Source organism: Malurus melanocephalus, unplaced genomic scaffold (genome assembly GCF_030028575.1).
Source record: "Malurus melanocephalus ecotype Western Australia unplaced genomic scaffold, MMel_1.1 scaffold_208, whole genome shotgun sequence".
Classification (NCBI taxonomy): Eukaryota; Metazoa; Chordata; class Aves; order Passeriformes; family Maluridae; genus Malurus; species Malurus melanocephalus.
Genome location: NW_026623440.1, coordinates 1,050,000 through 1,076,467, shown reverse-complemented (window position 1 = coordinate 1,076,467; position 26,468 = coordinate 1,050,000). Strand labels below are relative to the sequence as shown.

The window sequence follows — 26,468 nt, the reverse complement described above, 5'->3', positions numbered from 1 at the left end:
CTAAATACTCTCAGCAATCACTGACTTAAGAAATTTCACRTAGAGTCCTGTCTAACAGCATCAATTCTTTGTCCTTTTTTGCCCAGTGCTTTTCCAGAGTTTTCTCAGCAGTTTTGAAGGGCTCAAGTGCTGACAGACATCTGTGTTCACACTGGCCCACTGTGGCAATTGTGAAGGTCCCCATRGATCATCCCTCAGCTCCTTCCCTGGCTACAGCACTCTGATCTYGGTATGTGGATCACAGACTGCTTTACCTGCTATCCAACAGCTGGGTGTGTACCATAGCAGGATACCAGAAAACCATAACAATATCATTAGGAATTGGGTACAGCTGTCTAAAGATGTTTCAGTCTCCAGTTGCACTGATTTTTGTTGGGCTGTTTGGTTGTTTTTTGCCACAGATGCAGGCTGTTACTGACAAAAAACAGAGTACACATTTCTAAGGGTGGAGGAAGGGAAGCTATTTTGAAAGATACTGTGATCTACTCAGAGAACACAGAAGTCTGAGCCAARAACAGGAGCCTTACTCTAAATTCTTTAACAAATCTTTGCCTGACCTTGGGCAAGCTTCTGCCTTGGTTTCCCATGTTAATRTTACTTATGGCACAGAGGCTGAAATGATTATATATCTGAAAAACACTTTGAAAGCTTCAGACATGTAATACCTACCTTATGAAATGGTGTAGGGGAAGAATTCCTCAAGACGGATATGCATGAGATGTTCTCAAGTTCTACATGTGTAGTGCTGACTTAGATGAAGTACAAATAAACATTAATGCAGGACTTAGGAGAATGTGTTGTTTGGTTGTTTTTTCAGATGTAAATGTACTTCTGTAACTTTTTTGTTTCTCAAACCACTGTTGTGCCCAGCAGTACCTGGCAAAGCTAAGTCTGATAAACCAATTCATTCTTGTTAGAAAATACCTATCTAAAAATAATTGTTTATCTGCAAATGAGAAACGTGAAAAGGCAGCATCAAAACATCTGGAGATTTCAGTCAAAAGGAAAAAAGATTTCTGTTCTGATATATGTTTAAATTAATTTCCAGTGAATTGGATGGGATTAATAAATATCCTTCTACCAATCTTTTACTCACCATGGAAGCCAATTTCACAGTCAAACAGAAGTGAAAGCCCAAAACTCTCCTGGTTAAACTTCAATAATAATGGAATATTACCACARTAACAGATTTCATTGTGGAAAACATGAGGTTAGAGTTGCACTTAAATATGCAAAACACCTACTCTAAATAGCACAGCCACTCATGTGACTTTTATCCCAAGCCATCAAAAAGGCTATAAGGTTATAAACTTGAACACATAAAAAGCCCAAACATGTATTTTCTTATCTCTCTAGGGCTTTAGGGACTAGGACTGGAGTCATCAACATAAGAGCAGAAGCAGAGGCTCAGTTTGTAATGGATCTCTGTAATTCAACATGTGAGCAGAGAAGGAGAGACCAAACCTTGCAGTGGAGCTATTACTGTTTCCTCATAAAGCGCAGGATTCATGGACATTTATAGTGCAGAGCTYACACCTCTGGATTTTATTTCTTAGCTGACCTGAAAGCAGACAAAACCATTGGCACACAGGTACTGTGAAAGACTTCTCTCCACAGGTGTTTGCCTGAAGGCTGTGGGGGGAGTTGTTTATTTTGGGAAGTTGCCCTTTCTTTCCCATGTAGAAAGGCAAATCTCTATTTTGTCTGGGTCACACACATGCCATAAGCATGCAGAGATAGCCTTTTTCATGACTGACATAGGCACATGGACTTTTTAAAGGCTTAGTAAAGTTTCACCTAATACTTGCACTTATTTCTTTAGAATATATGGGTGTAGAGTTAAAACACTGTGCATTTGACCAATGCCCCAGCACCTGAGGTAGGCAGGCCAGAAGCAAAAATCTATTTATATGATCTCAGTTTTATTTCACAGCCATTCAATCAGAACAATACCAAATTTCACAGATACTTGTTACTCAACCCATTTATGCTAAAACAAGAAATCTCAGCGCACAGTGCCAGAGAAAGGGTTTCCTAGTCAAAATAAGGCTGTCCTGATACACCGTGTTGCAACCTGCCCACCACACTATGAATTCTCACATAGAGCTGTGGAGATGTGCAAAGGCAGAACTGTCTCTGAAAAGGGGAAGATTTCRAGATACGAGAAGTCCAGGCCATCTCTCTGTGCACTCACGGTCTCTACTCTCCATCTCCAGGAAATGAATGCATGCAGCCTGCAGAGTTTAATTCTCTTTTGGTTTATTACTATTTAAAAATCAGGTTTTGTATCCCCTTCTACAGAGGCTTCACCTTCCAACAGAACATACAAAAAATACACACAATAGAAAAAAAAAGATAGGTAGGTAAGTTGCTTTATACAAACAGGTCCCTAAGAACCCAAAAAGGCTAAAACAGGCTCGGTTTCAATAGAAGCAGGCCTATAAATAGGTAAGAGACTTCATTCAAGTAGGGAAAGAGTYATCCATCCTCACCTAAGATCCTTTCTTGCTCACACTGAAGACAATGGGAGGATTCCCAACAACTTCAGTAGAAGCAGGATTGGGATTCATCAGAGCCAAYGGCAAACTTTTCTGCTCCTTCCCTTCCAAGGCACTGTCTCTTCCATATGGCGTGCAGCCAGGGAAAAAYGCCAGTTTTCCTGGCTCATCCCACACTCATGTTTCAGTTGTTCACTCTACAGGACATCTAAGAACAGCCTTTTATTTTCTCTTACTCTGGTATTTGCACTAATTGCAGCAAACTTTCAGATTACAACAGTACCGAAGAAAAATTCTGAGCCCAAGAGCAAGGCTTGGTTGATTCCTTAAGAGCCAGCAGTCAGTCTGACAACTTTSCAGAGGGCATGTAAAATTTGCCTGGAGAAGGCACCAGTTTGTAGACACAGCAGCCAAAAAGGTATTAGCAAGCATGAGATTGATTTATTATAAAATCACTTACCCAAGGTCACTATGTGACTGCAGGATGCTCAAGAGAATTTATGGCTGCTAGTGGCTGCATGAAGTGACTCCATGGTCCATATGGAACACAGGAGCTGGGAGGGAATYACTGGAACACCAGTGAGACTCCAGTTACCTCCKTCCTTCAGCACATCTCRGCTCAGAKCACTTCCAGGTCTCCAAAATTGCARTATAAGTATGGAGGCCACCCAGGAAAAGCTTCATTCACATAAACCCTGAGAGTGGATCAATAGTGCCAGGCAGTCTTTAAATACATTTAAATATCACACCTTTCAGGAAAAATGTGAACAWATGTTTGTTTAACTTTGTATTACACCTGAAGTGAGGCCAAACATTTGTGACAGAGTTCAGCAGCATAACTGTGCAGCACAATTTGGCATGTCATTTAAATATTGGCACATTTTTACCCAAGGGTTATCATCATCTCATTTTACAGACATGAACASAACACAGGAAGAGGCTAGAGATGACACAGGGTGTTAATTCTTGGCAAACGACCCTCACTGCCAGCCACCACAGCACACAGCTGTGGTTTTTCACTGACATGCCATAACCATTCCAATCATCACCACAACCACTCACAGCCAAGGCTCCTGCTCCTGGTCTGCATCACTCCACCATGATGTCACAGMACTATTTTTAAGTGGTGCTTTTTCTTTTCTTTTTAGCCAAATAGGTCCTTGCTTTGTTTTCTAGCCAACAGAGTTATTAGGAGAGCTGCACACAGCCAAGCAGGTACCACACTGGCACAGGGAGGTGTGGAGGGTGAGGGTCAAGGGAGCAGGCAGACARCACTGTGCCAGTGTTGGTGCTGACTGTAGCAGTCCCTGTGGCTGCAGCCCAGGAGCATTGCCTGCCCTCCTCCCTCCTCTCACTGGTCCCAGGCTCAGTGCTCTGGAACATGCTGCCTTCTCACAGGGACAGGGAGCTGCAGCACATTGGGCTSGAAGCCAAATCTTTTCCCAAGGGCTCATTCACAACAGCTGAAGGATCTTGTTTTGAAAAGGATGTTCAAGATTAAAAAAAAGTGGCTCTTTCAGGAGACACTGGAATCTTTCAGAATCTGTTTTCCTTTTTAAGCTCTCGTAGTGTTTTTTTTTCCCTCTTTGCTCATTTGTTTTGTCTCTTAGGGTGGAACTGAGAGCATAGGCTCACARATTCACTCTGAGCTTATGTTCTGTTCAAATAAAACTCAGGTGTTGTGCCCAAGAAAAAGGTGGACAGTACTAAACTGGCTTAATTTACATTTGGCTATTGACAATGCTGTTAAGGTATAATCATAATGATGAAAAAGCCAGCACATTCCACGGTGTTGTTTGGCACTTGCTCTCGGAGTTTCTGCCACTCCGACAATTCAAAATATCTTATTATTTTTGTGGGTGATAAAGAAAAGCCTTCCCTGTTTCATTACTGAAAGTTTTGGTGGCTGTTTTTAACTTTGTCCATTTATCTCTCATGAAACCCAAGGAGAGCTCTTGCTCTCCATTCATTCTTCCAACACTGAAGTCTGGAGTTCCTTTGAAGTTTACTTTGGCATCTACTTCCTCAAGCAAGCACCTTAAAAAAAATTAAAGCTGAAAGTGGTACCCCACTCCCGACTCAAGACATAAGTTTAGATACTGAATTCTAGGAACAAAGATTTAGTGAAAAAACAAGACACTAAAGTTACGACAGAGCCTACAAAATCTAGGTTAGCTTTCATACTAGCAATTCAATTAGTTGAGTTAGATAGACATTCAGTTACACAGCTCTTCTATTCAAGTCATTCCTTACTGCTGGCAGCAGTTGAGGGAGGAACAATAATTTCAGGGAATACATGGGAAATAACAAATATTCCCTAAGTCACTGGCACTCAAACAGGTCTAAAATTGTGACTGGGCATTTACAATTATTCAAAAGATTGGTAGGAAGACCAACTCCACACCATCTTAATAGTTCTAGGCTTTAAAAAACAAAAAATTCATCCCCCCCCCCAACATATAATACTTTGCCCTACTATAATTAAGGCACTGGATTGAGAGAAGGAAAAATCTGTGTTCAATTTCTGGTTCTGCTATCAATTTCCCACATCATCGTGGGCAAATCACTTAGGATTGAGAGCTCACAGGTATATTACCATGTGTCAGGTGAGCTACATTGTTTGCACACATTTAAGACATGACATGCAAGGTCATGTCACCTACTTTGACTCAGTGTGGAATAAATTCACATTAAATTGCTTTATCTTGCATTTGCTGTGGATTAACATTTATAAAGATAAATTCAGGCAACAAAAGAAGCCTGAGAAGTCTGTGTCCTCACATTTAACACAACAYTTAAGCATGCATGCAAGTGGTTTTTAGTCCTTTATCTTTCACTCATTCTCTTATAAGCATCTATTCCTTTCTTGTCTGTCTTTAGTATTTAGATCATGAATGACTGAAGATGTTTTCATCATACCTAATACACAAGGCTCTGAGCCTCAGATGAGAGGTTATGGACTCCTATAATGTAAACAAATACTACAAGTCTGATTATATAAATTTGCATGAACTGAAGTTTCCTTCTTGACATATGCACCGACTCACACGTTGGCTTACAGGCCCTCCAAAGGAGAAGGCAAGGAAAGGAGGGTGGCCCATAATCAGAACTATCATCTATACACTTATATGCCAATTAAAAATAAAATGTAATAGCAAMAAGCTGCAGCTCAGGGCATGTTACGTACTTCCCTTTGAACTCTGAACTTGTGAGGCTGAGTTTTCTGTTTGGATCTGTCTCATGTTTTACGAGAAACAGGCATTTCCCAAAGTACAGAATAAGAAAGAATTTGCATGTAATTAAATTACTGTCCAGAATGGAACAGTATGCCCCCAAAGAAGCAAAAAGCACTGAAAACACACCACAGCTAAAGATCTGCCCAACTTCCCACTGGCACTAGCCTTCACCAGCCTCCTATGTTGGTACAAATCTCTCCCATTTACACTGCGATGATCTAGAACTGTCATTTCAGGATTGTTAACCCCCTGCCTAATTGTTTCCCTATCCACTAGACTRAGAAGTAAGTAGTTTTCATTCAATGTATTCATGACAACTTAGTAAGCATTTTCTTTGACAAGSAGAATGCACAGTTAGTGTTTTAGAAGGCTTCATTTTTAGTTCAAGGCTTCTTTTTGTTTCACCAGGTCAAATTCTCTAGCATTCAAAATCAAATTCTGATTGATAGAGCCAAAATTCAACCCATTTGTAACACTAAAGTCAGGGTAGGTAAATCTAGGGTGAAAGTATCCTATACTCTGGATTTAGCWTTTGGAATTAAATTTTATGACTACTGCAACTTCTTTGAGTACGTATTCTAACACTGAGGACACAAAATTCTATCTTTCAACATACAGCCTCAGTTCAAGAGAGTTTTCCCTTGTGGATTGATTATGAGCTATTAGTGAATCAGTGACTGCAGCTGCATTTGCTAATCCCAACAAATTGTTATGCTGACTGGAAAACCTGCTCTCTCCTGATTTGCTTGGCAGCTTACAAGGTTGCCTCAGCACTTGATCTGTAAGGTATTTTAAAATGTTTTGTCACATTTTTAAGGTGTACTGTTTTTATCTGTGCACTAATCTTACCAGTACAAAATGAGAAATTCCATGAAGCTTTAGTGGTGGAGTTTGTTTGTTTCACTGGTTTTTCCTGTTAAATGAGGCTCATACCTATTCCAGGATTCWGGGAGGAGAYGACTGGAGAAGAACATGTCCTTCAGTCTCCCAACACAGATTAATAGCAAAACATCAAGTCCACTGCAACATGCTCTCAATTTAGAAAGTGCTGGTGCTATAAAGAGAAAGCCATTGATTATTCATCCTTGATTTATAATAGTTGAGAGCAAGTACAAAAAGTAGCTTCTTACATGAGGGAATCTGGGTCTTCAACTCTACAGAATTTAGAATGTAATTCCAAAATACATACACTCACAAAGGGCTCTCTAATTCTAACATGAAACCAAAATGGGAATGTATTTTGTATCAGTTAAGCATCAGCTGCAGGATTTGGATTAGGAGCACCTGGGCAATGCAGACTGTAGTACAAGTTTGTGGCTCTGTGCACATTTACACAGACAGATCTCCTGCAGCAAATGAGAACTTGGTCTAAGGGGGTCTGTTCTGCTCCAACACTATATTAATGATGGAGACAGATATTGTTTCATGGGATGCAAGTTTTGGTGCAGGACTTGGGCTCYTCAGCGTGGCCTTTTTAGAAACACTTGATACACAAAGCAGTTTACCAAGTCACTGCTTCAACTTTCGCTCAATAATTCTCTCAACAATTGTGATGTAGAGGAAATTCTTCACAGATATGAAATTAAGRAATAAATTCAGGAAACTGTTCTATGTGACCTTGAGCATCAACAGCAGAACCATAATTAAAACTCAGAGTATTCCTAACTCCTAACCCTGTGTTAAACAACATTTATACCTGGGTTTGGTACAAAAAACTTTGATAGTTACATGGAAGGAAAGGGAGGGTCAAGAAAGGACATAATTTCTGCACAAGTGGTATTTTCAGATTAAATGCAATCTCCAACAGCCTAGAGCCCAATTTCTTTGTGTTTTGTAATCAATTATTTTTCAAAGATACGCTGTTTGCAATTTCCACCTCTTATACTAGAAATCTTTCTCATTTGRAAAAGAAAGGAGTAACAGTGGCTTTTGCAAACCTGACTAGAGACAGATCAGGAGAGCACAACTGTGGCCAAAAAGCCCAGTTCACTGAGAATACAGCACAGTGCACAGTGGGATTCACRTATTATTTACTGGCTCTCATTTGCACACCTTTTGAACAGGTGGCTAAATTGCTCAAAAACCAGACAAAACGAGGGGATGCAAAGTAACATACTAACTTCTTTAATAGAGTCCAATCCAATTAAACCAAAATCACTCTGTGAACCCCTGGGTTTATTCACACTAAACAAGTCAGTGGTACATAGTGTTAACCCGATAGCTGATCATGTTCATCCCCTAGGTCGCCACATGAAAAATGAGCACCAGTCAACCAGACTGTAATGGTATTTTTCCTTCCTGTTTTTTTTTTCTTTTTTTTTCTTTTTTTTTCATAAAAACTATTTCTTTCATAGACTTAAAACAACCAACTAGCCAAGTTATTAATTATGGTACATCTAAAAAAGAAATTAATACTAACCCTAATGTGACTGCTGCTTTAAGAGTGCTCTGTGTATCGCCTTAGACTGGCTTTTCAGTAGCAATTCACTACAACAGGTCCTAAAATAATAATAATAATAAAGAATTAAAAACCTGACAGCAAGTTTAACGGTCAAAAGTAATAAAAACAACCTGTTCTGAAAGGTGATTTTTCTCAGCAGTTCAGTCCTGCTGCAGCACTCACAGCCTCACAAAGGCAGAAGGGGTTCAAATTCTCTCACCTTCTTTAAATTTTTCTATTTTTAAAAGGACAACTGCATTGTAACCTGCTAGGAACCAYGGGGCATTTTACTTAACTTTATATTCAATAATGGGTCTGTTTTCAAAACTTACTATTTTTCTGGGGGAGTTTAGGGAGGGTGGGGGAATGGAGAGAGAACAAAATCACAGCTCCCTGTAGCTGCAGCTCCCCAGGTGCCTCGGTCATTAGGACTGTTTCATTCTCAGACCAGTGCTGGCAATTTCTGATTATTCTAGAAGAACACAAAAAAAACCACCAGCAGCAGCCTCTAAAGCTCCATTTGTTTTGGGTCATGTCTCCTATTCAAGGCCACCATCTTCTGTAATTTATCAGCTAAAGAAGCATTTTCTCCCTCTCCCCAGTGAAGGTTTAAAGGTGGGGTAGGGCATGAGACAAAGAGGGAAGCTAAAATGAATGAAAAATTCTCAGCTATAGAACCAAATTTCATTATTTCCTCTTTCATTCACAGCATCTTATCATTATAGCCAGACTGCTGCTTTGCTTTGTTAAGATCAAAACTGATCTCATTTCCCCTCTGGCCCCATTGGTTGCTGGTCGACCTCTGGATCCACTAGGGATGATGCAAATGCTGACTGGACGATCTGAAACCCAAAYGACTCCAGAAGAGACATGTTCTGTTGGGGTGAGAAGGGGGATCCTAGAGCAGGACCCAGGTCCCCCAATGGGCCACCAAGGGCCCTGACGTGAACTTTCTGTATGTGTTTGTTCAGATAAGAYTTTGATCTGAAAAAGCTGCCACATTCAGGGCAAGGGTACTTCTTCTCTCCTTCCGTCTCCATTTTGTTTTTGCTGACTGCCAGGTCACACGAGAAGGACCCATTGGTGCTCTGCTTCTCAGGAGTCTTGAGGTCACTGGTGTCAGAGAGGTCTCCATATGAATCAGAACTCTCAATCGGGTCCGAATGTGAACATTTCTGGCCTTCTATGGGAAAAAGAAAAGAGAGAAGTTTCAGAATCTTAGCTCCCAAAGCAAGGTATTTAACATGCATTGAAATAAATTWTATTGGTTACCACCTGATCACATTAATGCCTGTCACAACACAATGATACACACATAACATCCAATGACTGATATTCTAAAGCCCTTGAGCATAGGCCCCCTTTTCAAACCACCAGGCTGCTATCAGAGCAACGCTGGGGTTTCATTAYGGATTTGTCATGATACTGAATGCAACCATAACAGATCTCTGGTTTATATAACACTTCTTGAATCCCAAGGATGTCTCATAATAATTACACCTCAGACACTACAAAAGGATGGAACTAATGAAGAGTTTTGAATAGTGCAATTCCCTTGCACACTCGTGAAATACTGTTGATACTTTGGGGAGAGCCTACTATAAAGTATAACAGGCTGCAGCAGGATGTGAAGAAACCTGGAAATACTCAGCAAAACAGCAGCGAGCTACTGCAATTTAGGATGTGCAATTCCATTTAGTCTCAAGGAACTCTTTTTCACAAGTGCAAYACTGTTAGAAGTGAACTTCACAACCCAAAATTGTTCTATCTTTAAATACTGTARTGTGAAAAAGCAGAGAGGTTAGGGACGTTATTTAAGTCATTTGGATGTATGTCCTGGCAAAGCCATTGGTATGTTTGGAGTCTTCCCCATTCTCCTCTGGCATTATGCCAAGGAAGTTTGTCCACACTTTTTTGCTCAGTGCATGTGAATGAGCGTGAGAAACCCAGACGTGCTCACTAAATGAGTCTCTGAATACAAATAGGCTGTACCTACTATTAASTCTGAGAGACCAAAGAACCACTTGGCACAACCCAAAAGACAGATTTGCTCGGGACTCAGCATTACAAACCAAACAGAATATGCATGAAATCAATACACCACTGAGCTGGAATAAATCTCTTGTTAAGTCAGCACACCACCCAAAACTAAAGGGCTTCTGTAGTAACTCTATCAAGACTTCAACAGAAAAAATTACACCACTCTRACTTTCTGCTGGCACAGACTTTATTTAACCCAGCCTACTCCTAGGCAAGAAAAAAAMCAGAACAACCATGGTTTTGAAGAATTTTCTGATGTTTCCCCTTCACTGGGAACACTGACAGATCAAACCAAGAAGCAAAAAACTATTCTACACAGGTAAACACACTGGTTTACTTATTCAGAAGCTAAATACTCTTTAGCTATGCTTACAATAACATCTTTTTCTTTTTCCCCTCCCTGAAGTTAAATGAATATTAAAAGCAACAAAAAAGCACCAGTACTATGATCACCCTTTACCTCTCCTCCACAACAACTGCATTTAGAAGTGTATGTTTAGTTACAGACAGCTGGCTGCATGTACAATATATCTCCTCATCAAAACCAGAATCAGGGTTTGACTGACGCAAGATTCAAGTGGAGTGGGACTAATGAACTCGCCCTCAGGCAAAATTCAGATGTGATTACTCCAAGGAAGAGGCTCAAGATGAACTAACATGGCTTTTTCAATTTTCAAAATCAAAGAAGCTGCCAAAAATTCACCTACTCTTACGTGTCCATGTTCTTCCCCTAGACTTGTTAAATTTGCTATCCAATGACAGGTATTACATTCCATCTGATGCTATGGAATTGCCCTGCATCTCTCTAAGCTTCTCTCCAGTATTTTCCCTGTCTTTCCTCCCTCCCGTTTCTCGTGCCCAGCCCAACACCCCACAACACAAAGCTCTGCACAGAGCAGCAAAAGGTGCAGAGCAGCGAGTCTCTTGCCTTTGATGCCATAGGTCCTGAYGCAGTGGAACGCTGCTCCCCCATTCGGGATGGACTCCTGGTGCCTGGAGACCTGGGGAAGGGGAACACCGTGGTGGGTTTTAACATGGACCTTTAAGTAGGAGGCAGAGGAGAAACCTAAACAAGATAAAAGGAGATGAGATCCTGCCACCAGCAAAGACACAGATCTGCCTTCCCTGTTCCTTTAATCTTTCTCTTGCTCCTGCTCCCTACTGCAAAGCCTCTGTTCCACCAGTTCCCTCTGACATGCTCAGGTAGGATTCCTGTCATCATCTGGCAATAATGCAATGCACACTTTTCATCAGACTGAGTTTGCTTTTTGTTAGTCACAAGGAAAGAACAGCCTCCTTGAGAAACAAATCCTGTGTAAGCAAACCTAGTAGGTGACGTGAAACTTTCTGGAAAAAAAGACAGAAGAGACATTATACAAAAAGGCACCCATGTCTCTTTGCCATTTTTGTGCTGTTTTCTTTATTTTAATTAAAAATGCTTTTGTTATCTGATAATACTTAGGAAGATAGTTCCAAATAGTATATTTTATGCTGTTAAGATTTGAAGGAATTCTATTTGGCAATGCCCCTCATTGCTTTTTAGTGACCTTTCCCCTTAGGTTTCTAGCATTTATAGTGAGTTCTAGAAGGCAGAAAGCTATAACTACTGACTTTTTAAGGTATACAGTTTAGTTCTATAGTAATTTTTAAATTACTAATTACTAAATTTTCAAAAACATTTCCTGCAGTCAGCTCATCCTGAGTTTTAAAAAATATACYAGAACTCATATTTTGTCTACAATTAACAAAACTATTAAAAATAAATTTCAGTATTTTTATTAGCTCTGATCTATAAGTGCCAAACACTGAAAATAAAAACATGTATGTCAAACAATTGATTTCTGAACAAAACAGGTTTCTTTACATTTGTACATGTGTTTTTAAAAATGTTTTTTTTTTTACATCTCACAAATATGTCCTTTTCCTTCAATGCAATAAATTATCTCACATATACTTTGGAATGTTTTTAAATTCAGCCTTAATAATTTTTGCAATTACTACTAGTACATTTGGACCATATAAGAGGCACAAGAAGGACACAGTTTTAAAGGCTTCCTACAGAGGTAGAGCTACTRACAACTAGCTTAATTTTCTGTTATATTTTGAACAAAATATTATGGCACTTTTATGTTAGAAACATTTTCCACTGGCAGCTAAGAACACAACACAAGGTTCACCATCATAGATCCAGAGTTGCAGGTTCCCTTTCTGGAGAGAGAAAACCCAAGCCCTAGATTTTTTAAAACCAATTYAGCATTTACAGCACAAGTCCTTGCAAGAGACCTTTCATAACAATACTTCACCTAAAATAAGAATAGATATTCTACCATAAAGCCATTTTTGTAGTGGTGTAACTATATTTACATTTGATGATATATAATAATTTATTAGGAAGGATGCACACCAAATACTGCACACCATTCTGGGGTGGATTTTCTGACAGCAGCTGTTAGTTGCAGGCGCTGAATTTAATAATGAATGTGGCTTTACATTTGATTTCCCTGTGCCTAGCACACAGAATATCCCTCTACACAGACTTTTATCCAGGGGTTATTAAGAATTATATATACAGGACCTGCAAAGCAAGACAGAACTCCCCAGCAACCTGCTGAAGGGAAAAAGGGCARGTTGCTGAGAATGAACAAGAAGTAGTTACTGTGGACCCCTGAGYTGAAGATAAAAGTGAGGAAAAGTAGATACATGACAACTGAGGAAACCAAGAACGTACAACCCTCAAAATACAATGGAGTGGAATCACCAAGGCCACGTCAACCAGGGAATTAATATAAGGATATTATCCTCAGAAATAATGCAAGACCTACCCTCAGACATTAAATGACGCATTGAAAACCCCACTAGGTAACAAGAGAATATATTATTACAAATATCAAAAAATCACTAGATGAGATGAGAAAGAACCAGTCTTTAACTGGTACAAAAAAGGCACAATGTACAGATATAATGGTGACACTTCTTCCTATGAGGTACTTTCCTTATTTCACACATGTGGCTAATAACCACATGCATGCTGAGATCAAGCTTTTTGATGCAGCTATGCATTAAAATCTCACTACCAACTATTAAAGAAGGACTACATGCAGGGATTCAGTGTTTCTCTACACTACAACTGACCCAGGAAAATCTGAACTTGTAATCTCTGCTACACAATATTTTTTCTGAACTCTGCARTTCTATTTGTAGAGTACATTGTTTYATATAATGAAAACTGCTGCAAAGTGTGTTAGCTCCCCTTTATGCATTTGGCAGATGAACATGTGAGTCATCAAMTTCCATCAAAACCGTAAGAATRCCAACTGCTTCATGGGAAACTGTTTAAAGGGAAACTTTTTGGGGGCTGTTCTCATTTTTTTCCTGAAACACTTAGCACTGCCCTTTTTATCTCTACCAGACTTCTATTATGAATGCCTGTCCTAGAAAGATGGGGGTTCATAGACAATAATCCTTCACTTTTTGAAAGTCTCTTTCCGAGCAAAGTCAGACTAATCCAGAGGAAAAAGTGGCTATATTTTTCAAAGAAGGAATGTATTTATTGCTTTACTCATACACATCTCTCTACTTTGCAGAGCACATTATTTCTTCATACCAGAAGAACCAATATTAAAAACATGTATGGAGAGAAAATTATCTGCTTTATATAAATGGGACCTATCCCTTGATCTCTTAGATAACCTTGAYAAGGAGATACACTACAGAAATTATTGCAGGCTGGTCCTTGTTCAAAAGTTGCAATTTGGATTTAGATGGAACATGAGGAGAATGTATCTTGTTTTAATGGACTCTGTCCACCATGAAACATACAAGAACTCAGTGTAAAAAATAAATTCTCTGATTTGTGATTGGAATATTTACCCACTTCCTAACTAATTTGATTTCTGTGAAACAAACAATGTGTGTTTGATACGCAAACCCAAACTTCTGAGTTGCACGTGCTATTACTAAGTACCAGCTCTAGACCTGCCAAAGTCATTAATCTCTTGAATTCCTTGAAAAACCTCACACAAGCAAATAAAGTTCCTAAGGATGGTAAGAGAAGATTGTATAACAACACAACAGGAGCATGTCTTTTTTATTTAAGCCGATTAAAGAGAATTTGTCTTAAAAAGTGAGGCTGGAGGATTAGGTTTTTTAAGCATATTTTAGACAAATTCTTAAAAAAAAAAATAAAAAAGAAACAAAACAAAACACCAAACCAAAAAAAAAGAAAAAGAAACAAACCAAAACAACCCCCAAAATCCCGGAGGGGAAAAAAACAACACAAAACCCCCCCAAAACCCCTTCACCGTTTACTGCATTTAACAAGATTTAATTGCTTCAATGATTATTCTAAATATAAAGACCCCAAGTAAGAAAATGACCTGGAAAAAAACATCAAATCACAGCTGGTAGTTTTTTTAAATTATACTGCCATGTAAAAGAAACAAGTATGATCAACAAATGAGTATATACATGACATGGCAAACTATTGCCTTCTGCTTTTCATCAGGTACTGAGTTCCATCTCCATCTCCTAAATCCATTAAACCTTTAAAACAACATGAGATTCTTGATTTAGTTCCATAGGAAAGCCTTCAGTCCAATGGGATAAACTGAAGAAGTCTAAGCTCGGTCGTACTCTGGGAATGTTCAGCCATGTAAGAGTCACCTCTTTGTCAATTTTTTTCTAAAATGGGCCAACATCCAAAATTCTCTCTACARGCAGCTTGAGCTTGTACAGCACTCTTGCTTGACAATTACTATATCYAGAACCAGCTAAGTTTCAATTCAAAAACACATCAGCACATCAGCCAAGGGAAGAAAAACAAAATCCCACTGCACAAGCACCACAGCCACAGCACAGCTGTGTTCGAGTTAGTCTGTGTAGCTTCTGCCTCTACCAAGGCCTGTCAAATTAATGTTTCTAATTGAGAAATTTTCCATTAGGCTTCATCTTGCCAGGCTCTATAATTTAAAAAGTAACTATTTAAAACAATGGACACTTGGGATTTAAAATTCTGCTATCATTGATCATTAGTATTTAATCAAAATGTACATCATAAAACAATGAGTTCACAACACAGCTGTTTGACGAATCTGGTCTGTAGCTTCTCCTTCCGATGAATTTTAACACTTCCTATGATACTTAACATTATTCACCAGATTAATTACATTTTTTAAGTCCTGATGTAAACTGAAATTCACAGCAGACAATTATGACAACTCCCATGAAAAACACAAACTGTAAGAAAAAAGTAGTTGCTTGAAGTTTGCTCTACAACAGGTTCCCTGTCCTTCTACAGAAAAGTGTATATTTTATTTAAACTTCCATTGTACATTTGGACTTGCAAAATGYGAATAAACCACAGTCATTTTATTGGTTGAATGCTGGGACTGTCTTTGTCACGCTGGCTCCATTTCCAAAGAGCTGCAGTGACATCCAGTGGTAGTTAACTTGAAACTCAACCTTACGGAAACAAGACAATTCCTCCSAACCCGAGTTTCTGTCTGGCACCATACTGAACAGTAGGAGAGCAGGATAGCACCTGGATCTCAAATAGTTTACAAATCTTGTCACAAAAAGAATCGGGATAAGCTTAAGCAGTTGGTCAGAAGCCAGGCCTTCGGCTGGAAAGGAGGGCAAGCTTCATTTCACACCGTCTACCCGGAGCTTCAAAACCTGAAGATTTTCAACTCAGATRCGTTTTCCACTCACACTGATAACATCATTTTCAGGACCTTACAGACTGTTCARCTAGTGGAAATACCTCCCTTGCAATTTAACGTTTCATTACTCATCAACTCCAAAAGCTCCCTGTACAGTCTGCACATTAAACACAGAAGAGCTTTATTCTCCCAAAAGATTTCACCTCTCTTAAACTAGAAAAGAGAATACAGTCAGGAAAAGAGACTCATCAGAAAAAACAAGAAACCAAAACACTGCAGCAACCTCTTCTGACACCTGCTAGCTACGTACACCCATGTGAGCCAACAAGGCATTCTGAAGTTGTGTATTAATCACTCAAATAAAAGACACCAATAAGTCAAAGTAATTTTTCCAGCTTGTCTTACATCACACAAAACCTAAATTTGCAGCACTCTCCAACTGAAGAGTACCACAAACAGATGGAAAAGCTTCACAAGCTCTTAGTCATATGGTTTAGTTTTACATGTGGTTGCAAGGAGTGGGGAGTTAGACTCAGTGATCATTATGGGTCCCTTCCAACTATGAAAAGCTGTATTTTTTCAAAYAAAGGTAAAGCACATTTCTAGTGCTCTTTAAAGACATGTTTTACAAACGTACATTAATATAAAGCAATTTCTTGTATTAAGAGGGAGAAGCAGCTTGACTCTAYTGCAGCAGGAGGTTAAGTAAGACTTAGTATCAGAATGTGGATTTATGTTCAGTGTATAATTTTCAACTTGATGTGTATTTCAAAGATTCATCTTCCAAACTGACTGCAAGGACTCAAGTCYAACCAGGCATAGAAAAACAAAAATATGTATGCTGAACAGTGGCAAGGCAGCTTATGGTTATTGTATAGGGATCTGGCTATTTAGAAAATAAAGTTTGCTTCACATTTARACTGAGTTTCTGTGGGAATGATCAGCCATGTGAAAAGGCCAGACCTGTATGCCATCAGTTTCAGGGTTAAGTATTCAATAGGAAAAGCAAAGCATGTACATATATAGGGTATAACATCCTCCTGCTGCAGAGAGGGTCACGCAGCCTTACAGCTCCCTTCAAGTGCTGTCCCACCCCACTGGAAYAAAAACATAGTTTCCTCATTACCTCGGTTACAGATAGTGCAGAAATTGCTTGGTCCTTCACTATGCTTCTTCAAGTGATCTGCCATATATGCTGCTCGCAAGTACTTGCCACACACTTGGCATGGAACTTTGTCTTCATGACATGCCAGGTGGGAGCGCAGCCGGTCACGGGTGGCAAAGGAAGCATTACACGTCTGCAGGTATAACGAGAACCATGTGACTCATCAACTCTGCTAACAGCACTCATATTGTTGAATATATTCAGTATTCTTTAGAGTAAATACCTTAGATCCTGTGCAAACACAAAAATTACATGATGCACAAGCCATTTTCCCCCAAATTAAAAAATTCAGAATACCATCACATTGCATAAGATGTAATGTTACTACTCCAAAGAATTATGGCAGCAAGAAAACAGCTCTAACATACTACAGACAGTAAAACTTCAAACAAGATAGACTTGTAAGGCTTTAACTCCCTTCTGAGGATGAAAATACTAAAATTTTAAGTAATATGTAATGACAGAAATAGCACAAACCACTTTCTTTCCATTTTCAGTAAGTTCTGCCATTTCACTGAGCTTATAAAATCACTTTAGACCACTCAAAATGTCCTCTCTGTCATCTTCCTAAATTCTACTCTTTGATGAGATAAAACTAACTTCAGTACACAGAATTCCTTCAGAGTGTGAAGACGCACAAACAAGGATCAGAGAATTATCTGGGATGACAACATGATGAGAGACAGTAGAAGAGTCATCCTGGTATTCACAGCARCAGTGCAGAAAAACCATAGAAGTGAAGCCTCAGAACTGAGCAGGTATCCAAATAACTGCATGACACTGTAATTAATTTTAACTTACCCCTGGTCAAGGTATCATACTCCACTTACTACCACAAAAACAGGTTGATTTGGCATAATATTGATTCTATTTGTCCACTTTCCACCTGAAATCCACATGATGAGTGAATGCTCCCTTCCGTTTTTATAATCCCAGCAATGCTATGCCCACAGCCTGCTACAATGGCCTGCCAGTTCTGAAAGGCTTGCTCTGCCTCTAATGTGTGAAGGGAAATAAATCATCAGCATTATGGTGCACAAACTGTCAGAATTATAGTCTAAACGATTTCACAAGTGCAGGAGGAGAAACAAAAGCAAACACATCAGGATGACCAGACCAAGCAGGAGCAGTGACATTCAAGAGTGTATAGTCTTTTGTTTATATCAACTTTATATAACACAACAGTTCTAAGAGATATAACYAGAACCCCCAAAGAAAAAATATGAGGCTGTTCAATGTCTTGGGAACTGGATATAGTCAGTGTTTTTAAATATCAGTGTGTAACTAAACCGTTGCTTCAATAGAGATAAGACTTGTTAAAGTAACAATCTTAGTAAAATTCCAGAATTATAATTCAAGTGAGTGAAATTGATAATACAGAAGAGGATAACATGTAATTATATAAAATTCATTTAATCAGGAGCTCAGTCAAAAAAACAGTGAAGGCAGCTGAAAAGCACCTATCAATTTCAACAGGCTTTACACTCATTCAATCCTGTGAGATGCTTAAGTGTGGAAAACTCCCAGGGAGCTGACGCTGCTCTACAGCAAGCACAAGACTTAACACCCACAGGATCAGGACTTAATGAAATTAAAAAGGCAACAGTAAAATTATCTGGATTTCTGTGATATACACTGTTTAACTAGGCAGACCAGATAAGATTCATAAATTGCAAGTATTGAAGATTAAGAGGCAAATTCTTGAACATACAAGATTTCTCTTCATTTGAAATCTCAGTACACAGCGCTGAGCAAAACAGGTGCAGCTTTCACTTACTAAAATGTTCTTAGAMGTAAGCACTCTCTTAAGGCAGGATTGCAGCACTGATACTAATCAATCTGTTGGATATCAACTAAAGGGATGTAACTAGACAATCAAGAATGACAGCCAAGAGATCCATCATCAGCAACTCTAAAGCTACAGAGCCGCAGGAAGGTCCATACCCGCGCATTGGGAGTGTGTTAGCTGATGAAACAGACCACAGACAAATCACATAAACACAGCCATGCCAGAGGTAAAACCATATCTATCCCACAGTGAACTTAGCAAGTTGAAAGCTTAGGGAAAAGCARTATAATAATTTATGTGTTTGATTTCTCACTCTTGCTGCTGAGTRGTGCAAAGCTCACCTTTGGATAAGCTATATAGTAAATATATCTGCAATGAAGCTTAAAAAAATCATTAAGTCCAGTGGAGAAAGCAAGAATCAGTTTAGCTGAATTATAACAATGGGAGACAGGACTAGGGTTAAAGAAAACCCCAAAGTTAATATTCAAATAGTTAATATTTAYAAAAAGGTATAGAGAAAAAAAAAGTTTTATTTTATGAAAGATGTGAAGTGCTAAATGAGTGCTAAGTATTTATCATTAATTGTTAATCATAGAAGAAAACTCTCCAGTGCTTTCCTATCAAACAYTGCACAGGTATATAAATAGATCAAAAAGAATATATAAAGTTTAAAAAACATTGTTTAAGAAATACCTCTTGAAGTTTCAACTTTTCTATGGATGTGGATGTCTCTGAGCTTATTCCATGGTGGCTGCCATTTTCCTGCTAATAGGCAGGAAGTAAGAGAAATTAGGACAGGAAGAAACTCATTCTGCATTGAAATCAATGGGATACGCACTGGACTTGGGATGCCAATTAAGTTGTGCTTTAATTTAACCTGTATTTTTCTTTTTAATTTAATTTGCCAGAAGAATAACCTGTCTTATCTCTGAGAAGGAGCAAATTTCTGTTTTCTCCCCTTGTTCTTTAACGTCCACAGATTTTCAGATCACTGCTCCCAAACTGCAGCCTAACTTTAATACACGGACACGCAAAAGCCAACAGCTTCATCCCATCCCGAGGAGTCAGCACGCTGAGCTACCCCATTYTGGCAATAAAACTGATTTACCCCTTCTCCTATAACCAGAACTTAACTGTCAGACCAGGAGGTGGTGGTGGGGAAATTCACCACKGCAACAATCCAAGGGAAAAGATCCAGAGTGCCTTTTGCTTGGCTACCAAAGCAACTTCTTGGATCTGATTTCTCAGCTGCCTTGGCTCTGTGGAGACATTCCCTAATCTGAATCTATTTTAACAGCAATGAAAAAGCTGGAGTCAAGACTTTGGCATCAGGTGTTAGAGGTGCAGGAACATAGGATCCTTGTGAACRATCTGTGAGCACAGCCATTATTTCAAGGGGATGAGTGCAGGATTACAAACTGAGCACTGAAAACTACAGCTGTTGAAGGGACATTCAGCTTAAAACTGYTTCTCATACTGTTATTTATTCTGAAGTTGGGTTGACATCTTCCCACTTTTGTTGTGGTACTCTGTACCATGATGCCACACCAAAAAACTATTAGACATCACCAGTTTGCAAAGACACATAAGAGCTCAGGTAAACAGACAGTGGATTTGGTTTAAATCATAAGAGCTCAAATTCCAAAAATGCCATTAAAATAGAGGATTCTGGAATGCTCTTCTGTTTACTGACAGAGTATTTCTCTTTTCCAGTAAACACAAACAAAGCATGACAGTAACAGGAATTTTCAACAGGAACTGTGATTCAAAAAGGATGCTCAATGCTGTTCAGAATGCTCTCATGGGGAGCTAATTTGCCAAACAAAATCAGTGGAAAAAGTGAATGGAAAATGGGCAAACAACATGCCAACATAAAGCTRTTTTCCTTCTTAGCGGCCAGATCCTGTGTTAGATTCATATCATGGAACAGATATGTAACTGGTTATAAAATAATCCCAGGGAGAATGTTAACAATTTATACATCAGCTTTCATATTTGAAAGAAGTTTTCAGTGACTGCATGCCTTCTGTGGATTCTACAATGTGTAATAGATCTGTGCATATTTAAGAAGACTTTCTAAATCTGATAGGATATTACAAAGCATTYTCTGCAAAGACACACAACATGTCATTAACAAAATTTCTGCACCTCAAGATTCATGAAAACTTTGCAGGGCTAAGCAGTCAAAAATCAAGAAGGACAATATCAGCTCTGCCCTGATGATTGTAACCTATAGCCTGTACCTTTTAACCGAAATGAACAGTGCATACAATATTGTGGCATTTTAGACAACACACAATAATAAAGACTGTTYTTGGAAATTGCTATCACAAAATACATGAGTGCAAGGAAATGGAGTTGAGCTTAACTGTGCCATCTTAGCTTTCATGTTTCTTTACTTTTGAGCTGTTAGTATATCGTCTGATTCATACAGAGCCGATATTTAACATTTTTTTAATCAACATTAAACTACAAAAGTTATTGGTCATCAGCTGGCAAAGGACAATTCATAGCTYTCACTGTTATTTCTAAACAATGTTCATTTAGTAATCTTGATATCAACTACCAAAAGACTGATGAGTGTTTGCTCATGCTGGGATGTAAACATTCATCATYAGTTCATCCACAGACCTCTTGCTGTCCCCACACTGTGAATTCTTTTTATGAGTGGAATTTTCCAATTTGTATAAATCTGTAACCCATAAATCATCTTAAGAAGCTTGAGCCAATCTAAGGCTTTATGYAGGACATACAGTTAAATCAATGTGACAGCTCCATAGCCCGACTCTCCAATGTGCTGGGCTTTCACAGATCATATGGATGTCAACAGAAACCTTTAGATGGCTCCAGCTGCCTGTAAAACTGTTCTCAGGATTATCAAAATTGCAAAGCGTTTCTAAACTCTCACATTTTGAAGGAAMTATAGAAGAGGTGTGTCAAAACACACACAAAAATGCGTATCAGGAAGCAGCAGTCATGTAGGATTTACTAGGCTCATAAAATGTGGTTAAATATTTTAGAAAAAAATCCTCTAACCTTCACTGTCTTCAAAAARGAAGAAAAGAATCTTGCTCCAGATTCTTTAAATAAATATCAAATATTTCTTCAGAAGCCAGACATGGAGACTGTTAGCTCAACAACTGTTTTAGGAGKTTGCCCAACATCTCTCTGATGGCAATGTGTGATGGTGGAAGCTGATTCTCAACTTTGGTTTTAATTAATATTTCCAGGCATGTTTTAAGTCTCTCTGTAAATGAATTACAAAATATCTTCCTTCATTTGATCTTTCAAATCTATTAACTATAAAAAACTATATATAACATTATGACACTGTACAACAAAGGATATTGTGATGCCCTTGTTTATRTTTTCCCTGAGATAAAAAAAAAGCTTCCAATTTTGCTCAGTGCAATGTTCTGAAGGGTATGCAATTAAAAAAATAGTATCTTGTTAAGTTATGGTAATTACAATTTACTAATTTTTAATTGAAATAATTCTAAAAAAATGAAGTCAGCATTGGAGCCTCCTGATGGCAACAACTGCAATTAAAAAAAAAGGAAGGGAATCATCAGTGACATTGACTCCAAGCCCAGGTGGCTGGGTAAGAGATCCAGGGTGAGACTGGGACAGAGCAGTAGGGAAGAACATCTGGTAGAGGCAGGGGAGGCAGGAGAACCAAAGCTGGAGATGAGGTGAGGGGTGAYGGGAGGGATGTAAAGCAGATGTCACTGTGGAACACTGTTCTTTACAAACATTTATCCCAATTCACATATACATGGTATTTCTAACGGTTCGTCAAAATTGTCTGCACATGTAAACACAACGCCAAAGATTACCCACAACATCAGTCTAAACCCCTGTGGCTCCTACCTGACACTTGTGAGGTCTCTCTGAGGTATGCACCTGTTTGATGTGTCCATTCAAGTGGTCTGGCCTTAAAGGAAAATACACATAAGCACGCTTAAAACAAATACTAAAAATAAAGTTACAATTTTCACCAAAAAAAGAAAAAAAAGAAAGAAAAAAAAGAAAGGAAAAAAATCCCAGTGCTGCATCTATTACAAATGTAGTGATATTTAACTTTCCAAGAACCAGATCGCAAACAACTGGGACTCTACTTTGTTATGCACCCTCACCAACTTTCTAAAAAGGCAGCATTTTCTCAGGAAGAAATCATRACTGAATGATCAGAGGAAACAGGAAATCCAAGTTACGATTTTCAAGCCTGCATGTCCCCTTCCAAAATCCTATTTAGACTTTGACAATCAGATCTTTCATTTACAGTTGCTGAATACTTGAAAAACAGACCCTTTTGGTTTATGTCCCAAAAGACGTAAAAAGCCAACTTAAAGCACAWCTGTGCAAAAAGACTCTCTAAACTGTCGCTGCAACACATTTTCCACCTTCAAGATGAAAAAATACTCCTAACTCACAGCTTGGTGGGGAAACTGCATTAATACAAATCAAGTGCTCAAAACGTTCCAACTAGAAGGTGCAATGGAAGAGCAAATTATTACTGTAAAAAGTTAAACCATTCTTCACAACCAGCATAGCCTACTTTGAAGAAGAAGAAAGGACTGAAGAGCTGCAGATTGTCCTGGTGGGAGTTTCTCCTAGTGGGAAGAAAGCTTTTCATTGTATGAGACCAAAACTGCTTGGAAACAAGTTCCCACSCTCTCCTCCCCCAACTTCCCAGCTGCACCAATGAGAGGGCGCGGGATGGAATTCACGCACTGCAGACAGAAAATAGGCTGAACTTCGCAGTGAGGCTCTTAAACCGATGCTCCAGCGCTGGAGCGGTGGAACCGGACAGACTGGTTGGGGTCCTTCTGGGTACCTCAAGCTCAGAAACCTCACGTGCTGCGCTACTGAATAAAGGAAAGGACACTAAAATGAGACATYACGCTTCCAGCTTCCTTTGGCTGCYCCGAAGACTGAACACTGAAAAACTCAAGAGTCCCTAGCTTTCATTCATGCATCGGTTTTACAGATACACAAACGGTTTTGTTGTTTACTTTCGTAACAGTAATCCCTCCTGTTCACATTAATTTCCTGGGAAAAAAGAGAACTCAGCGTGTATTTCTATTTCCCTTAATGACAAAACTCTTTCATACAGSAATAACAGAAATCTTTAAGTGTCAATAAAATCAATAAAAATTGGTACACGATCCCAGGTAGTGCTATAATAAGAAAAATACTTCCACTTATAGGCACGGATTAAGTTTTTATTTTGTGACCTTCCATCACTGAATCTGCAATCCTTATCAAGATACATCCCTAATATTGCCGATAAAAAAAAAGGGGGGGGGACGACCCCTACGTTTTCACAATTTATTTCAAAAAGTCCCTCTATCAAAAGAAGAACAGGGACACAATTCCACAATTTTCATYGCCTGGTGGCCTTTTGATTTGTTTTCAGATCTCGATTCCTTCCCTCACGTCAGAGCAAATCAACTGCTGTAGAAAACCGACTGCTGGTACAGAAATGGCAGAGCGTATGCATCCCCCTCCCCCCACTACTTCTACACTCAAAGCGAGCAGCTAACTTCCAAGAAAGTTTCAAATTCATTAACTCAGACTATAAGATACCACTAACACAACTATGTGTACCAAGCTACTTATTAAATTAGCTCCCACAAACAGCGACAACAAAAAATCAGCAACATTAAATGCACAGATCTTACGTATGTTGCAGGGCAGAAACAGGATCCCCTTCAGAAGGATGTAAACCCAAAGGACACAAAGATCATGTATTAAAAGATACTTGATGCTGCAGCCTTTGAAATCTCACCTCTTCCTTCACATTTGGGTGATAAAAAACATTACGAACTAAGAGAAATGAAGGGAAGTTAAGAAAAAGAAAATTTAAAATGGATACGAGAAAAATAATTATCTTGAGATGTATTATTTTGCACTTCARCAGCACCTTCAAACTACCTACACATCAGTGATCTCAAAACACTTCTGTGAGGCAGGTAATTATTTCAATACCCATTTCACAGAAGAGTCATTTGAGGGAGAGACTAACTGATTTGCACAAGGACACGCATACACCAGCTCTGGGACAAAGCTGAGAATGTTAGCCAGAAGCCAGCTGACTCCCAGTTCTATGTCTTAATTACTTTTAAACCCTTCCAAGACACTGTAGAATAGCATCCAAGAGGAAATGATGGACGTTTGATTTCTTGAGACATTTTAAAGTGGAACAGTCAAACTATCCTGAGTACATTCCCAAGGGACTAGAAAGTCAACTTCCTAGGTTTCCGTTCGTCAGTGGTCCATACAAGGAATCTCTTACCTGGAAAAGCCTTTTCCACAGCTCTGGCAGATGTAGGGCTTTCCCACAGAGCCATCATGAGATCGAACATGATAGGACATCCTGTCTTTTCGCTTGAACCGCAAGCCACACACTGGACAAGAGTAAGGCTTTTCGCCAGAGTGTGACAACTTGTGCCGATTCAGGTGGTACACGTCCCGAAAAATCTTGCCACAGATCTCACAGGCCACCTGTTTCCTCGTCCTGCTTCTTTTTCGGGGTGCATCGGGGTCATCCTGACCAGGAACACCATTTTCACCCAGTCGTGGGGGTGGRATGTCTATGTAGCCCAGCTGTAAGCTTGTCACCCCATGTTGAGCCTCRTGCTGGCGAAGACGATTAGCATCCGTGAACACCTTTCCACAGAGCCCACAAGGCAGGATACCAGCCTCTCGCAGGCCCCCTGGGGTACCAAACATCATGGAGTCCAAGAGATTAGCTTTACGGGGACGCCCTCTGCCCCTCTTGGTGCTTAAAGTGGGGGCACTAGCAGCAACATTCTGGAAGGGTGAAGCCAGCAGGGGTGGGGACAGAGGTCCTGCCACCATGGGCAGGCGGTCCACACCCTGCAGGACAGGTAGGGAGGACTGCGCAGCGGTGAGCGCAGCCCGCGTGGCCTCATCTTCRGGCATGCCAGCAATGCCATTGCCATTGGGTGCCAAAGTGGCACCGTTGGTCATGTCAAGAGGGAAGCCGAGGTCCGCAGCCCCCGGACGGAATAGCATAATGTCAGGSCGTGTGGGGGGCACGAGGAGCTGCACATTGGACTGCTTGATGACCTCCTGGCAGATGTCAATCACAGAGCGCATCAGCAGGAACTTGGCGGCCGTCATGAGCTCCGGGAAGCTCTCCAGCCGCACCACGATGCGCGACGTATAGGCGAAGTCCAGGATGTCTCCGAACACCTTGGAGCTGATGGTGTGCATCTCCAGCTCTCGCCCGCCCCCGGGGGCGCCGCCGGCCGCCGCCGCAGCCCCGCCGGCCGCCGCCTCCGCCGCAGTCCCCTCCGCACCGCCGCCGCCGCCACCTGCCCCGTCGCCSAGCTGCGCGCTGAACACCGACTCGAAGTACTCGCTGCAAGCGGCCAGCACGGCGCGGTGCGCCGGGAAGCTCTCGTCGCCCACGCGTAGGAGCACGTCGCAGAAGCGGCCGCCGTTCTTGCGCTGCTGGTTGAGGCTGTGCAGCACGTCGGCGCTGTGCCGGCTCACCTGGTACGTGTAGCAGCCCGACGAGGGGCCGCAGGCGGCGGCCTCGCTCACCCGCTCCATGGGGGCTGCGCCGCCCCGCCGGCGCCCGCAGGGGGCGCGCGCGCTCTCGGGCCGCC

General features: G+C 40.1%; 1 protein-coding gene across 6 annotated transcripts; it reads right to left on the bottom strand.

The window, feature by feature from the left end:
• Nucleotides 1-1,770: 1,770 nt before the first annotated feature.
• PATZ1 (POZ/BTB and AT hook containing zinc finger 1) lies at nucleotides 1,771-26,412 on the bottom strand. Of its 6 annotated transcripts, XR_008965840.1 has the most exons (7): nucleotides 25,127-26,412; nucleotides 22,699-22,762; nucleotides 19,522-19,593; nucleotides 17,001-17,172; nucleotides 11,143-11,280; nucleotides 8,154-9,357; nucleotides 1,771-6,788 (listed from the first exon to the last, which is right to left on the bottom strand). XR_008965840.1 is itself a non-coding variant. In XM_057373819.1 (6 exons), exons 1-6 carry the CDS (start codon nucleotides 26,410-26,412, stop codon nucleotides 8,939-8,941), a joined length of 2,151 nt encoding a protein of 716 aa, XP_057229802.1. In that variant the 3' UTR covers nucleotides 1,771-8,938. The 6 variants fall into 6 exon arrangements, 5 of the variants coding, with proteins under 5 accessions (XP_057229802.1, XP_057229804.1, XP_057229803.1 ...); XM_057373819.1 differs by having other exon boundaries at nucleotides 1,771-9,357; XM_057373821.1 differs by lacking the exon at nucleotides 11,143-11,280 and having other exon boundaries at nucleotides 1,771-9,357.
• Nucleotides 26,413-26,468: the final 56 nt, after the last annotated feature.